The 14,828-nt window shown below is 40.8% G+C and overlaps 2 protein-coding genes across 4 annotated transcripts; one reads left to right on the top strand and one right to left on the bottom strand.

Annotated features, from left to right (window-relative positions):
- Nucleotides 1-25: 25 nt before the first annotated feature.
- On the bottom strand, nucleotides 26-6,638 carry dennd11 (DENN domain containing 11). The gene is made up of 9 exons (XM_026311981.1): nucleotides 5,994-6,638; nucleotides 5,355-5,454; nucleotides 5,098-5,256; nucleotides 4,134-4,287; nucleotides 3,873-4,011; nucleotides 3,554-3,685; nucleotides 3,306-3,456; nucleotides 2,931-2,999; nucleotides 26-2,759 (listed from the first exon to the last, which is right to left on the bottom strand). The coding sequence occupies exons 1-9, from the start codon at nucleotides 6,424-6,426 to the stop codon at nucleotides 2,564-2,566; spliced, it is 1,533 nt and encodes a 510-aa protein (XP_026167766.1). The 5' UTR covers nucleotides 6,427-6,638; the 3' UTR covers nucleotides 26-2,563.
- On the top strand, nucleotides 4,324-11,301 carry wee2 (WEE2 oocyte meiosis inhibiting kinase). 3 transcript variants are annotated; one of them, XM_026311980.1, is made up of 12 exons: nucleotides 4,324-4,329; nucleotides 7,518-7,799; nucleotides 7,932-8,137; nucleotides 8,350-8,407; nucleotides 8,784-8,953; nucleotides 9,092-9,213; nucleotides 9,309-9,455; nucleotides 9,566-9,670; nucleotides 9,750-9,835; nucleotides 9,977-10,147; nucleotides 10,269-10,417; nucleotides 10,825-11,301. In XM_026311980.1, exons 2-12 carry the CDS (start codon nucleotides 7,527-7,529, stop codon nucleotides 10,988-10,990), a joined length of 1,653 nt encoding a protein of 550 aa, XP_026167765.1. In that variant the 5' UTR covers nucleotides 4,324-4,329; nucleotides 7,518-7,526; the 3' UTR covers nucleotides 10,991-11,301. The 3 variants fall into 3 exon arrangements, with proteins under 3 accessions (XP_026167765.1, XP_026167764.1, XP_026167762.1); XM_026311979.1 differs by lacking the exon at nucleotides 4,324-4,329 and adding an exon at nucleotides 7,055-7,089; XM_026311977.1 differs by lacking the exon at nucleotides 4,324-4,329 and having other exon boundaries at nucleotides 7,384-7,799.
- Nucleotides 11,302-14,828: the final 3,527 nt, after the last annotated feature.

Raw genomic sequence — 14,828 nt, 5'->3', positions numbered from 1 at the left:
GAAGAAAAAGGCAGCAGAATCTGTATAACACTTAACCAGTATGTGTTTTATTGTTTTACAGTGGCAGTACAGTGAAATTAACAGTTGCTCATGCTATTGATTTTATGTGTACATTACTGACATCTCTTTACAATGTTTCACATTAGTAAAAGTGAAGACTTATTTGTTATTCAGTGAGTAATCTTGATTTACATTACAATCAAGAGGAAAACAGTTATACTACTTGGATGTGTTGCTGGATATGTGCAATACTTTTGCTGTCGTTGACATTCAGTAAAGTGATACGCTGTACAAACAATTCATATAGCTAATGCTGGTACACATCTGTGAACAAATCCACAAAGAAGGCATTTTATGCAGTGGTGTGTACATTCCCCTATAAAATTAACATACACCTGTGAAGCAAACACTGTCAGAGGCAAGAGAACACATGTCTGCCGACAAGGAAGTCAACAGTCTTTACTGGAGACAGTAAGGTAATTCTGAAGTGTTAAGGACAAATTAGTTTATCTTTTAGCACACAGTGGTCACATACATACAGTTTTGAGTTGGTCACTTTGTTGAAGTAAGATTTCCATAAGGCCTTGTTTAAGGCTTAAGTGCTGTCTTCTTTAATAGTTCACTATTTTAAATCAACCCAGAAATCAGTTTTGTGGGGTTCAAGTCAAACGTGGGCTATAAAACCAACAGCCCTCAGCCTGGGAATCAGGAGCAGAGAGCTTTTTTTTTAATTTGATAATGAAAAGTATTTGTTGAATGAATGTCTATCAGTTAAATAAAAAGATGTTTTTTTTAAAAAAAAACTAGTCTTTTAGCTTGCAGCATGTGGGGAGGGAGGGTTATATAGGAAGGCTGAGAACCACTAGTCCAAATTTGTACAAGGCAAACATCAGACTCACATGTTCCAACATGGAACAAATTATCACTCTGAGTGATGGCAGCATGATGGATGAATTAAACCAGTCTGTCAGGAGAATTCAAAAGACACATTTGGCCCATCTTTAGGGCTGGATTCACTGAATGGGACTGCAATGAAAAGACTGAGAGAAACCCTGAGCTGGAACAGACAGGGCATTTCTGTGAATTTCCCCATAGAAGAGGAGTTAAAGCTTCTGCTCATCCCTCAATGTGACATTACCAGATCTACATAAACACAAAAAGATCTTTGTCACTGACACAGACAAGCGGAGAGAATCTCTTTGAAGCTGAACAACAAGTAAACTATAAATGGCTCCATGAAGGACCCTTCGTTGAAAAACACGACCACAAGGGATTTATTAGCTTTTGCTGATGAACCAACCTCTCTTTGCGTAATTTCACACACACACATTAACCCCCCTACTAATAACCACCTGCTGGCTCAGACTGTACGTCATAAACATGGCCTAAGAAAAAAAAAACACTATGGTTGAGCATCACTGTGTGCATCAGAAAATAGTCCACTGCTTGACATGGTGCAGCATTCATTTTACGTTAGTGTTACAGATTTACATTCATTACCAATTACAATAAATTTAACGTGTAACACAAGACAAAGTTTCCAGAACGCACCCTTATCTTTTTCACCTGAAATACAATTAAACATGAACAGATGTACCTCGTGATAAAAGTGTATAAAAGGAGAACGTCTTTCTAGCAGCTTTTCCTTCCTTATACAAGTCAGTTTCATAACAATTAACTGTCCCCATTACAAAAGATGAGATTGCACTCAGTGACAAATATATAATCAGTTTTAGAGTACCTCACCTCTCACTTGCAGTTGTGAAAGTAATAGTAAAAGCTGAACCGTGACTGACTGTGAGGTTCAATATTCATGAAAAAAATGCTGATACTTTCAACACACTGATTTCTATTGCTTTCCTTTTGAAAGGCAAATAAAGTGGTCAGAAAGCTTTCATTCTTCTAACTCCAGAAGTAGCTTCATAAGAACAAGACACACAATCTGAACACCTAAGTATGTTTTTTACAGCAAAGGTTTTTTTCACATGTTACGGAGGCTAGAACTAAAAGGCATCACACAAATTCATTTAGAAAATGAAGTGATCACCAAAGCTGCAGGAGTGTGAATGTTTCACTGAACGCTTAATTGTGAAAAGTGCAGTGGACCAACGATCAACCATCAGGATGTGAAAACCAGACCTGATCAAGATTTTTTTCTATTTTCATCCAGAGCTTAAAATCTGGCCACTTAAGCCAGAATCACAGTCAGAGAAGCGTACACAAGAATGAATATTTCAGACAAAACAAAAACAAAAATAAAACAGTACTCAGTGACACAAGGTGTGAATGGCTATTAGGATCGTGCAGCTACCAAGCGGCACTGTCTGCTGGGCAGTGGCATTTACTAGCCACAATGGACTCAACATTTGTGTCCATATCACCTACACTGGTGGGAAAGAGTCTCCACAGGTCAGATGAGACACACACAGAGGGGAAAACAGACACCCAGGAAGGAACAGCAGGCAACAGATGAAGCCCCAGGGTGGAGGCAGTGTCTTCAGTGTCTTTGTGTGTGTGTGGGCCTTGAAGGCACAGATAATCCAGTGACACTCCGACTTTAGGCTCAAGAGCAACAGAGGTTGTCAATGACCAGCGTGACATCAATACCATACACCTCCAGTAGGTGGACCAGGAAGGAGCGATCGCCCTGAGGGTCCAGCCCCATGGCTCTCACATGCTCAGTGGTGAGGGTGGGATCTGTGCTCCCGGCTACCTCTGACAGGGTCTGGAAGATGCGGTTATTCAGCTCCATGAAGAACCTAGGACAGGATCAAAGATAATTGCATCAGTATATACATTAACTATGCAAATAATTTTGTAGTCCCTGAATGATAAAACCAAACAGTAATAAAGATAACATAACACTCTTGCCTTGTTTGAATATGAGTCAAGCACATTAGCAGCTAGAATTTCACTTGTCAAGGACTCACAGAATGAAAAGATCCTCTTCATTTGATGTGCAGTCTCCATCCACCTCCTGGGAGTACAGCAACATTTGTCTGGAAAAAAAGTCAGCATCTATTATGAAATATGAAAAATTCTTTGATAACAAGAACAAATTCATTTTATAATAATTAAGATGACTATATCACATCTATAGTCATTCCAGGCCACCAAATAAAGATTGGAATATCTGATTTTTAAATGTTTTCAGTGGTTAAAATGGGACATGCTAGAAATGTTTTTGGTGGCTAATAACTACATAACTTTATTTCCAATTGAAGGGGCTCCATTATACCTCTAGACACTAAACTCACAAGAGTGTGTTGGATTTTGCATATTAATTTAGGAGTATTGCAGCATACCTCTGTTCACTCAGTTTCCTGTACTTCTCTTTATCTGCTGCATTCAGTCGGAGCAGTGGCTGCAAATGACTTCTGTGTGTTTTCACATTCTGGTTATCAATGTAGACATCATACAGCTCCTTTTTCTCCTCAAAAATCTTCTCTGTGGTGCCTTAAAACATATAGAAAAATACTCATATATGTAGTGAATCATATACATAGATCACAAATGCTGGTCAGTTACCCATCTACAGTAAAGCCTCACTCACAGGCCACATATGAGAGCTCTGTTTCCAGGGCAGTGATGTCAGCTATGTTGATATAGAAGAAAGGCCGTAATTCAGGCACAGAGACACCGATTCCAGGGAGAGACACATTGGCCAGGCAGCAACAGCAATACACTGAGGGAACAGGAGTGCATTGGAAATTAGACAGCAAAGCAATTCACACTTAGCTTTAAATATTGACAGTATTTATTACACCCTGAGCCATTTGGTTTAAAAGAAAGACTCGTATAGGATCTGCACAACCACTAGATTGGATGGCTGATTATAAGTCTGCATGTGTAAATGTGTTAAAGCTTCTCACCCCTGTAACAGACCACACCTACAGGTGGAGGAGAGAAAATAAGGAGACGTTTCCTAAGCAGTGCAAACTTCCATAGCACCATTATCTGCTCCCCGAAAAACTGGATGAACTGGGACATGCAGCCAGCTGGGTGGGTGATCTGCACAGAACAAATAGCCACAGTTCAGATTTCTTATCTGTTACTGTTGTTGTTTTATGGTACTCAGGATCAAACAAACATATTATCACCATCAATATGAACATGTTCTGCTGCTTTCATACCTTCATTTCTGGGTGCATGCAGCGGTTAATAGTGGTAACACTCCAGGTTGGACAAGCATTGACCAGTCCATTTCCTGCAGGTGGAAGTACAGCCTTCTTATCCTCATAGAAGGCCTCCAGTGGGGAATACTGGCCTGGGCACTGCAGCTGGTGTCTGCAAAGCAATGACAGCAAGAAAGAGAACATGAGATCAGATGTGAGTCATCTAACTCTTTTACAATTATGCATAGCAGAACTGGATCATCTACACCTTATGTATATCAATCATGCATGCACTGTAAATACCCATGTCCTATTTATGCACATACGGTACATACTGTTACGTACATACAGTACTGACAGTGTTTTTTATTAATTTTTTATTTTTATATTTATGCCATCTCATTTTTAGTTTCTTTTGTCAGTTCTTCTTAAATTTATATAACGGATGCTATTCTGTGCGTTTAACTGTGTAAACTGCTTATATGCCTTGAATTGCCCCTAGGGGACAAACAGAGTTCTTGATTGATTGATGTTCTTAAATTACATTGTTGGATCATCTGAGGACACCTCAGAAATGAATTCAGATCCACTTTTATTTGATGGCAACCACAGTCCTGTATATTTGTAACCCAAAACAGTGTCTGTGAGCAAATAAGCTTTCATGAAAAGACTGAAGCACAATAGCAGAGTTACTGAAAAGAGAGGTGGTCATGGCTGCTTCCACTTTGCTATTTAGACTGCATAAAAAAAACAGCATGTAAATGGGCTCCTGTGACGATAGCTGTGACTGGGACTGTAGGTGCATGTTTAATAGATGACATCATTTTAAACAAAGAAGCAAGGACAGGAGGAATACACAGTTCATTGAGAAAGAAAAAGGGTATATAGAATAGAAATAGTGTGGTGGAAAGGTAACAAATATACATATATAAAAGACTGAATGGCAAAAGAAAAACTAACTCACACACATAACATGTATTACCTGACTTGATTCTCCAGGAAGTGCATGTAGCGGTAAAGCAGAGTGTAGGAGGGAGACAGAATTCCTACAGACTTCATCCTTGCTCCTCGCTCCAGCTCACTCTCCACAGGCATGTTAGCAAAACAGGCCAGCCCGAAGTAACAGCCTTTACGGAAATATCTAGACGAAGGCAAAACAAAGAGTACAGGTAAACACAGAGTGACAGATTTCCCACTAAAACCTGGATGTCATGGTGTTTAACTGGCAGGAGTACGTACATAAAGTCACTGGTGATCCTATGGGAACCGCTGGCCATTGACTTGAATTCAACTCCATCTAGATTGATGTCATGAGGCAGGCACCACTCCACCATATTCCCTGCCATTCAATCGCACATACACAATAAACCATGAAGTTACTTCTCATATAGTCTACTTTCATCTTGACCACTTCCCCTAATCCTGTATGTGTCTTGTTGAGGTCAGGGAAAGCACTGACTCAGCCACTAACCTCTTCCATATATCAAATTCCATCCTGGCCTTGTGCTGTTTTGACTAGGGTGATGCAAATAATACACTTCTATAAAATCATTAACTCATAAGGTGGATTCCTGTTTATAACTACTGGGGCTTCAGTTACGCAACTGAACACTGTGTTTGACAGACTGCAAAAACTGAGAAGCCAGTTAATGATTATTTTTATATTGTTGTTGTTGTTGTTGTTTCACCAACTGGAAATCTAGACTTTTGAAACCTTTGAAAACCCCAGATTGGTTGATAGCCCCATATAATCCCCATTGATCCAATACAATGCACTAAAGACAAGATAGATTTCATACTACAGGAAGCTTGTCTGGTCCACGTCAGGGGATTTTAAATATGAAAGCTAAAAGATCAGATGCGCGTCTGGATGCTTACCTGATCTTGTATCAAAAGTAACCACAAACACAGCCACTATCTGGTCTTTTTCCTCCCACTGATCGCTGAACGAAAGACCGGGGAAGGGAATGGTACGATCTGTACCGACAGGCTCCGGGCGATTCCACCTGTGCCCAGTCAGCTCTGATCGCGGACGGCCTGGACTTCCGTCCCCGCTGGCAATAACAGCTGTTACACTCCTCGTTGGGCTGCAGGTGACGGTGGTGGTGGTGGTGGTGGTGGCGGACGTGGAGGTGTTTGTGCTCCACCCAGTACCAGCCGCAGTGTCTGTCAGTGTGCACCGCCCGTCTGGCTGAGAACTTTTCTCCGCCGCTGCGTCTTCCCCCCGCGGCGGCGGGGCCGCCTGGTTCGGATCGGGCGGTGGGATTTCCTCCCAGTCCAGCAGCGGGGCTCGATCTGACTGCTCCACCATGGCGCTACTGCCTCCGGTGACTTTGGATGGGAGAAAAATAACGCAGAAGGTCCTAAGTCCAGTTGAATCGAGCAGGCTAAAGGCGCTGCTGGAGCCGGATCATGATTTCCTGCTGCTCACTGGGTTGTTTTCTATGTATTTGTACGCGCCTCACATCCAGTGACGGGCTGCTTTTCCTCGTCCTCTCTCACTGTTTTCATGACGTCGCTGACTTCCGCCCACGTGTCTATATTACTATTTCATACAGTGAGCTGATTTGGGTCAAGGGCTGTTTGTTTTACCATACATCTTATGCCTACGCTCACATAGATTTCACTGTAATGCACCTTTTACTCGTTACACTGTACAAAGCGACCTTATTCTACTGCACAGTCCTGGTGTTTCATTTGAATTATACTTTAATGTGAATTTGTAGTTTTCGCGTGATAATCCCGTGTATCAATATATGCCATAAAAAGAGGTACGTTGTCATGGCAACGCTGTATAAAATTGTTTATGCAATTAACAGCCACTTTGAAGTCAGGTGTGTGGTTATGAACAGTTCAGCCAATGACAGAGCTGGATGCGTTAATGCGGCAGCATAGTTTATTTAAACAGGAAGTTATTTACATACAAGGCGCCAATTTTAAGCGTGGTGTCGGTGGTGCGGAAGGCGACTTGTTCGTGAGTATATATACATCTATATGATGAGTATATATACATATATGTGTGTGTGCTAAAGGTAAACGACACCCTGCTGTTAACATTATGATCCCTAGGCCTAACTGAAGAATCTGAAGAATGTCCAGATAATACTGGAAATAATATTACAGCTGCTTTTCAGTTGTCCTCCATCATTTATTTGGCAAAAGTGGCAAAGGTTATGGGACATATATTGTGGTGGTGGAAGTCAACAGTAAACGTAGTGGCATGGTGGATAGATATCTATGTTTAAGACATTAAGTAAGATTAGCAACACAAATGTTTCCTTTCTTATCTCCATTATCTTCATACGGAGAAATAAATGCATAAATACTTGTAAAGCAGTATAGTGATAGTAAATGCAGAGTTAGTAAATGCACATTTTAATAGAAAGCTTTTCCAAACCTCAGGCCCCAAGCATGGCAATGTTGTTTGATGAGATCAGCCAGCAGCTGGACTTCTCTAGCTGTGGAGAGGAGGCGAGCAGCAGCAGTGACAACAGCTCAGATGACTTTGCTTCCAAGATCCCAAGCACCAGGATTCGCAGCCCAAGCTCTGCATGCACAACGCCCAGGGTGCAACGGCATCCCAGTAGAAGCAATGCCTTATCTTCGCCCTTGCAGTGCACCAGCCCCATACCTTACGCTTCCTGGAGGAAACTGAGGCTCTGTGACTCTCCTAGCACACCCAAGGTGGGGAATATTTCACATGAACTGTTCTTAGTGTGCCCCTGTGGTCTTGGATGTTTTACCAAAGTAAGATTTAAATGTCAGACCAGTTTAACTTCATTGGATTGAAGTTAATCTGTCTTCTTTTTCCTGTAGAGTTTGCTATGCAAGTCATCCCAGCCTTGCTCAAGCACTAAGATAAGTCACCATCAAAAGAGCCTGCGTTTCATCTCAGTTGCTGCGAAACTTATCCACGCACCTTCTGTCAATGTCAACCCTTTCACCCCAGACACAGCACACAGGAACAGTGAACAGCAGTGGAAAAACAGCTCTAGGAGTGACGATGATGAATATGGAAACAGGTGCTACTGATTTTGTGATAGCATTGACCTGTGAGAATATTAGTAAAGATTAGTGTTTCTCAGTATTATTATTATTAATAAACATAGATGAGAATTTCTGATGGTTGGAAAATGTATAATTTAAGCATTTTAATAAACAGCATTTTAGTACCATTACTAAATCTGTTTATATCTAATAATATAAATGTCCAATTGTCCTTTTTATTTTCCAGATTGAAACACAGCCTAACGTCATCTGAAGAAGATGATGAAGCCTTTCTCCCACCAAAGGTACAACTATTTTTAACCAGTGCTTTTTGGTGAATGTCATCCTCCCCATCAGATGCTTCTGATGTGATTTCATCATGTTTTGTCATCTAGGCCTGCCTCCTCACTGTTTTTTTTGTTTTTTTGTTTTTTTTTCTTTTGGTCCAAAATTACATGCTGTCAGTCTTACTTCCGGGATTTCTCTAAGGAATCTCCAGTGTCAGAATTTTCACATAACACTTTCACTTGTGGAAGCACTACCATATTTGGTGACACATCAGAGAAAAAGCCCGGTTCTCCTAGCTGCAAGAAAAGTTGAGACTGAGCTCTGTGACGTGGGTTCCTTCTTTAGAAATGTTTTTGGTTTTACCACAAAGCTCTCCGCCTGTTTATCTGGCAGAGGCGGGCTGTCCAAACCTTCATGCTGTCACGCTATGAGAGTGAGTTTCTGGAGCTGGAGTGCATTGGTGTGGGCGAGTTTGGGGCAGTTTACAAGTGTGTGAAGAGGCTGGATGGTTGCTTGTATGCAATCAAACGCTCTCGGCGACCCCTCGCAGGCTCTGCCAATGAGTGAGTCACCATCATCTTGCTCTTTGCCAGGAACCAATCGATTTTATTCTAACACTTAATACAAATTCATATTAACTGAATTGATGAAATTAATATGAATTGATCAGATTTATTTATAACCATCTTTTGTCTTCTCAGGCAGCTAGCACTAAAGGAAGTGTATGCACATGCTGTTCTTGGGCACCACCCACATGTGGTTCGCTATTATTCAGCATGGGCAGAGGATGATCACATGATTATTCAGAATGAATACTGTGATGGTAGGTTTCTCATTGATAATATAAGACGAATTCATTCCAAATCTCTTTAGCTAAGACTGTGTAGTTTTAATACTTTGTGGATGTGCATCTGTTAGGTGGAAGTCTCAGTGATGCCATTGTGAAGAAGGACGTGCAGGGTGAGCTGTTTGCAGAGGCAGAATTGAAAGATCTGCTGTTACAGGTGTCAATGGGTCTAAAATACATCCACAGCTCAGGCCTTGTACACATGGACATCAAGCCAAGTATGTCTCACTGAGCAGTTTTCACTATGCATTTCTTATTTTGTCCAGTCTAATCATAACCTCACACCTTAAAATGACCTTACTCTTAAAATACATTAAACTCTCCTCAGGTAATATATTCATTTGCCAGCGTGTCAGCACAAGTGTATCGGGTAATGGGGAGAGTGAAGAAGAAGATGATGAAAGCACTTCAGCAGGAGTCATTTACAAAATAGGTATTATGTTTGTCAGTAAATAAATGACTACATTAAATATTTGTTTGGCATTACTTCTGAATCTTGCCATTTTCTGCAGGGGACCTGGGTCATGTAACATCAATTAACAGCCCTCAAGTTGAAGAAGGAGACAGCCGCTTTCTGGCTAGTGAGGTTCTGCATGAGGTACAAATATTGTGTGGCCAGTAGAACTGAAAGAAATGTAGTTTTTAGATCTGAGTTGGTTGTTCCTCAATGTAAAGAAAAACAAATATACTCAGAAGCATTGTTTCAGGTGTTCATTTCAGTCATTTTTCTGTTTCCCAGGATTACAGCCACCTCCCCAAGGCAGATATTTTTGCTCTGGGCCTTACAGTACTGTTGGCAGCTGGGGCTGCTCCTCTGCCTCAAAATGGTGATGAGTGGCACAGCCTTAGAGAGGGGCAGCTTCCCAAGCTGCCACAGGAGCTCTCGGCTCCATTCAGAGGGCTGCTTCAGGTAAATTAAAACAAACGACAACAAAAAAAACAAAACAATGAATGACAACTTTTATATAATAATGGAAGCATTTCAATCAATTGCCTCTGGCATAGTTTGTTGAAAATGTTTCCTGTGTCAGCTGTTGCTAGATCCAGACCCAACAAAGCGGCCATCTGCCAGGGAGCTTTGCAAGCACACAGTGTTACGAGAGGAGAGGTCTGGTAGGCTGGCTGCTCAGCTGCGCAGAGAGCTCAATGTGGAGAAATTCAGGAGTGCTATGCTCGAAAGGTAAGGGAGGATACATGAAAATTCAAGCTATGTCCCTAATTCTGGGTTTCAGGCCACAGAAACTTTAATATTCTCAAGCATCAGAAGATAATTGACTGCCAGAGATAGCTTTATATCATTCAAATAAAATGTTTAGTGTGATAAGCTATCAAGGACTGTATTTGCTCTTTTTGCATACATGTTATGTCAATACAGAGATGATCTTTCAAAGAAAAGGTTATGGAAAGAACATTTTATTTCTGAGGCTCTGTCATTACGCTGACATACATAAATATGGTCAGCAGGTGGTGCAATTTCGTATTTAATTGAAATCTACTGAATGGCAGCTTGTATGGGTAGTTTTCATCTGATTTCACTTTCTAAATTGGGCCTTTAATAACATTCACTCCTTATCATTTTTTCAACAGAGAGCTCCAGGAGGCTCGTCAGGCAGCTTTGTCACCAATGCAGAACTTTCCTCTTGGGCGAAAACTTCCTGCTGAGACAGGGTCTGTACCCAGAGCTGGGAGGATGCTTGTTGGTAGGAAAGCAGCACGATCCATGAGCTTTGGTTGTCCTGGATATGAAGTGTAATGGGCCAGTGTGAGGACCACATGCCTAAGGACAGGCATAAGGTGATTCCTCAGGAAACAAGGTTTTAATTAAAAATGCAGCAAGTCTGTGTGACAAGATGGTTAACAAGCTGGTGCTGGGCTGGACAGACACTCCGGTACTTCTGGGGAGACTGGTGGACAGTTTTGGACAGCACTGGTTTTAAAGGACTAATGTCGCAAGTGATAATTTTGATGTAACTGCTGAAGACCAATGTACACAAATGGTCATGGGATCATAATTTTTTATCATTTTATTATTTTTTTAACTGTAAATAAACATTTTAAACTTTATCTGATTGATTTCCTGGTTTCCAATTTGGTGTTGTGTGTTTTAAAACCTCATTGAAATGCTACCCGACAGAGTCAAAGAGGGACTTTCCAATGTGGTATAGTCCTTATCTGTACTTACAGCCAACTGCATGGTTGTGACTGTGAAACTGGAAGGGTTAAGTTTAAAGTAACTGTTACATCATGTAAACATACAACGATCTTGATTCATCCTGCGTATAATAAAACATACTATAAATAAATGTCGCACAGACCGCCGCCTTCTTAGCCCATTGCTCGTGTAATAATTTAGGTATTTTTAAATATCAACTTTACAAAATGACTTGACGGTCAGTCAGTTAGGTTTCGATTACTCTGTGATTTATAAAGTTGGTTGGATGACTCAAACATGTAACGTTAGTAGACAGAGCCCAGTGTGAGGACTCCGGGCTAAAGGAAGAATGGATTGTTTGCCCTGGATGTTTCGCAGCTGAGTTACGGCGTCCTCCCTCCTCCCCTCCCCCGCCACCACCTCCATAAAGTCGGCCTGAAGTGGAGGAGCTACTGTTTGCGCCTCAGCCCCGGCAGCTGGCTGGTCTGCGGCGAATGTCTGCGGTGCATCACTAGTTAGCAAACTGCTCCAAACTGTTACCTGTCTAAAAGCTAACGCACCGACATAAGAAACGAATGTGAGTAAAAGGGGTCACGGTTTCTTTCTTGTGTAACTAGCTGTGGTTGTGGTTTTGGTTTTGGTGAACGTTTTCGACAGATTTTAATGTGTAACTCTAGTTGCCATTAGAGAAGTTATCACTGTTAGCTAGCGTTAGCTTAGACAGCTAATAGAATTAGCCAGTTAGCTAACGTTAAAAACGTTAGCGTTAAGTTCGCCCACAGGTTCATACGGTAAATGGTTTCTGCATGTTTATTAATGAACGTTTTACCGCAGGCACCTCATCTGCTTGAAACTTTTTGAGTGGGAGAGAACTTAGGTGGCTGTGACGTTAATTCATCACTTTATCGAGAGAGCGGATGTGTTGAGCTAACGCTAGCTGACGTTGTTTATAACGCTAGTTGATGTTTACAACAGGCCGACAGTGATTATCGTCATCCATGGACGGCCTGGGGAGTCTGACCAGTCAGGAAAATACGGCCCTGGTCATTTTGTCTTTCCTCCAAGTGGACTGTTACGTCAGAAACAAAGCTTTCTGTAAGGAGCTGCTGACTCTGGGCAATGACCTGAATCTCACACGGGACATAAACTGCAATGGCCGCAGGGTACAGGCCCTGGACGATGGAGACCTTGAAACCGACGGCCACCTGCATCTCTGGCTTCCTGGATGATATTCAGCCTTCAGTTGAACTGCAGTGGCCCAGTGAGTAGCTCAGACAATAACCCTGAACTGGATTATCATAGAGTTGGTTTTATAGTGGCACCACAGGCTGTTGGCAGATCAGATGCCTCACCTCATCACGGTTAATGGCTGGTTTTTCTGGGACCAAACGTAATCCAAGTCTTCTGTCTAATGTCGCTAAACAAATGCCAAACCTCGTTTGAGGTTATAGGCAGAGACCAGTCTGTACACACTGACATGACATCCTAAGCAACATAAAAATAACATGTGACTTAGACTGAAAGCAGGAAGTGATTTCTGTCAATCACTTGTCACTTTATATTAATATTTATAAACCTAATTTCTGTATGTTAGTTCATGGAAACATTATATTCCACTGAGCTTACTGTTGGATCCACAAACATTGTGATGGATGTTTTGTACTGATGTTTTTGGTAATTGTGGCTTAATGTAGGGAACCATGAAGAAGCAGCAGCCCTTCAGCAGATTGCAGAAGAACTGAGAGAGATAGCAGCCCAGCTCGAACACAATGTTGTGGCTCAGGCTACACAGAACCTGGCAAGAAATATATCCGCCTCCCGCTCTGAAGTGAGTGAGCTGGTCTAGGTGTTTTTGAATTGTTGTTGTCATGGTCATTGTTCTTAATGAATAGGACAAACTTCTATTTTTTGTTTTTAAGCTGAATGAAATGATCACTGAGTGGTTGTCCTATAAAGTATTTGCAATGTCATAACCTAAATTTTGTAAGTAAGTAGGGCTGAAATCAAGCAAAGGTCATTTTCAATTTGTAGATGATTTTAAGACGTTAACTGTCAAAAGTATATGTTAGTTGCATATCAGGAACTACAAGTGCCTAAGTGTTGTGTATTACCCATAAATATTTAGGATGTGGGCTTGACTAAAATGATAGTTACATTTTGGAGTAGTTTTTAACTAAAATGGACAGTTGCAAGAAAACATAATGGCACTGTTTGCAATTTCTGACTCAGGTGAAGATCTGATTATATTTCATGACCAATTTATACAGAAAACCAGGAAATTGTAAACAGTTAAATTACTTTGCTTGCAACTGTATCCAGGGTTTCTACAAAAAACTGTTTATCTGATGATTGCCTGAATAATAGCTAGACTGAGCTAAACAGTGCATCATTTTCTATTCATTTGGAAATAAAAATAAATTTGATTTCATAATAGAAAGGCGATTTTTTTTTTTTTTTTTTTCTCTCTCTCCAGGATACCCCACCTTAACATTGAAATAATCTTCCATTGCAAAATGTAAAATAGAATGTTTTTTTTTTTTTTGTCAATGGAAGTTAACGTTTGAGTAAACATGCATATATTGAGATAGGCTGAATGTAAGAATGACTTAAGAGTTTAAATTATTTGCTGTAAATTCTTTAGTAGCCTGTCTTTGCTAAATAAAGCAGAATAAACAGTTTGTAAACAACTTATACACCAGATTGAAACCCTCATAAGATATTAGACCAATGTGTAGGACCAATAGTAATGCCATGCACCATGTTGTGCTTGTGCTGTTGCTCTGATTACAATTTAAATACAAGGGACATGATCTTTGCTGGTCTAAACAATTTCAATACCAGGACTGTGTTATTCCTTTACTGTTTGATTCCTTTGTCAATCTCTTCTTTCAAACAGTGGATGAACCTTCTTACCGGGCAGGTGGAGTGGGTGATGAGGCAGGGTGTGGGTCTGGACCATCTACCCCAGGAGAGAGTCATTGTGGCTCTCACTCTGACTCTGGTGAAGGGAGTGTGTGAGTACTTCCCCCAATTGCTGAGAAATCTCTTCTACACGGCACTGCAGTTCATCAGGTCTTCAAGGTCCACGTGACTTTTGATGTGTCCTGAGAGGAAATAACAGCGAAATGTGTTGTGGAAGTCAACTGAATCTGTGGCAGGCATCTGCGCCTCCTGATCAGTCAACTGTGAAAGCACAGTGGTAACTTTATAGTAACAACGAACACTTTTGTAATTGAAGTGACAATGAATTTGAGTTTAGTCAGAGTTCTGAAAGCTGATTTTGACAGTTTATTTTCATGAACTCTAAATGTTTTTGTTTCCATTTACTCTTACTAAAAAATATCTTTTCATTTTATACTTGAAATGCATTTTTTTGTTTGTTTGTTTTAATTATTTTGCTTGTGTGATAAACTTGTATAATACCTAAAAACACAGTGCA

This window comes from Mastacembelus armatus, chromosome 6, assembly GCF_900324485.2.
Source record: "Mastacembelus armatus chromosome 6, fMasArm1.2, whole genome shotgun sequence".
Classification (NCBI taxonomy): Eukaryota; Metazoa; Chordata; class Actinopteri; order Synbranchiformes; family Mastacembelidae; genus Mastacembelus; species Mastacembelus armatus.
This window is presented reverse-complemented; position numbering and strand designations above follow the sequence as displayed.

Excerpts from the sequence above, each read along its gene's own strand:
- dennd11 (XM_026311981.1), bottom strand. The coding sequence starts at position 6,426 with ATGGTGGAGCAGTCAGATCGAGCCCCGCTGCTGGACTGGGAGGAAATC. Across the intron at positions 3,686-3,872 it reads AGGTGTGGTCTGTTACAGGG|TGTATTGCTGTTGCTGCCTG; the intron begins GTGAGAAGCTTT and ends CTGTTCCCTCAG. Across the intron at positions 3,457-3,553 it reads AGAGCTCTCATATGTGGCCT|GCACCACAGAGAAGATTTTT; the intron begins GTGAGTGAGGCT and ends ATATGTTTTAAG.
- wee2 (XM_026311977.1), top strand. The coding sequence starts at position 7,482 with ATGCACATTTTAATAGAAAGCTTTTCCAAACCTCAGGCCCCAAGCATG. Across the intron at positions 9,671-9,749 it reads AGGAGTCATTTACAAAATAG|GGGACCTGGGTCATGTAACA; the intron begins GTATTATGTTTG and ends CATTTTCTGCAG. Across the intron at positions 10,418-10,824 it reads AGGAGTGCTATGCTCGAAAG|AGAGCTCCAGGAGGCTCGTC; the intron begins GTAAGGGAGGAT and ends TTTTTTCAACAG.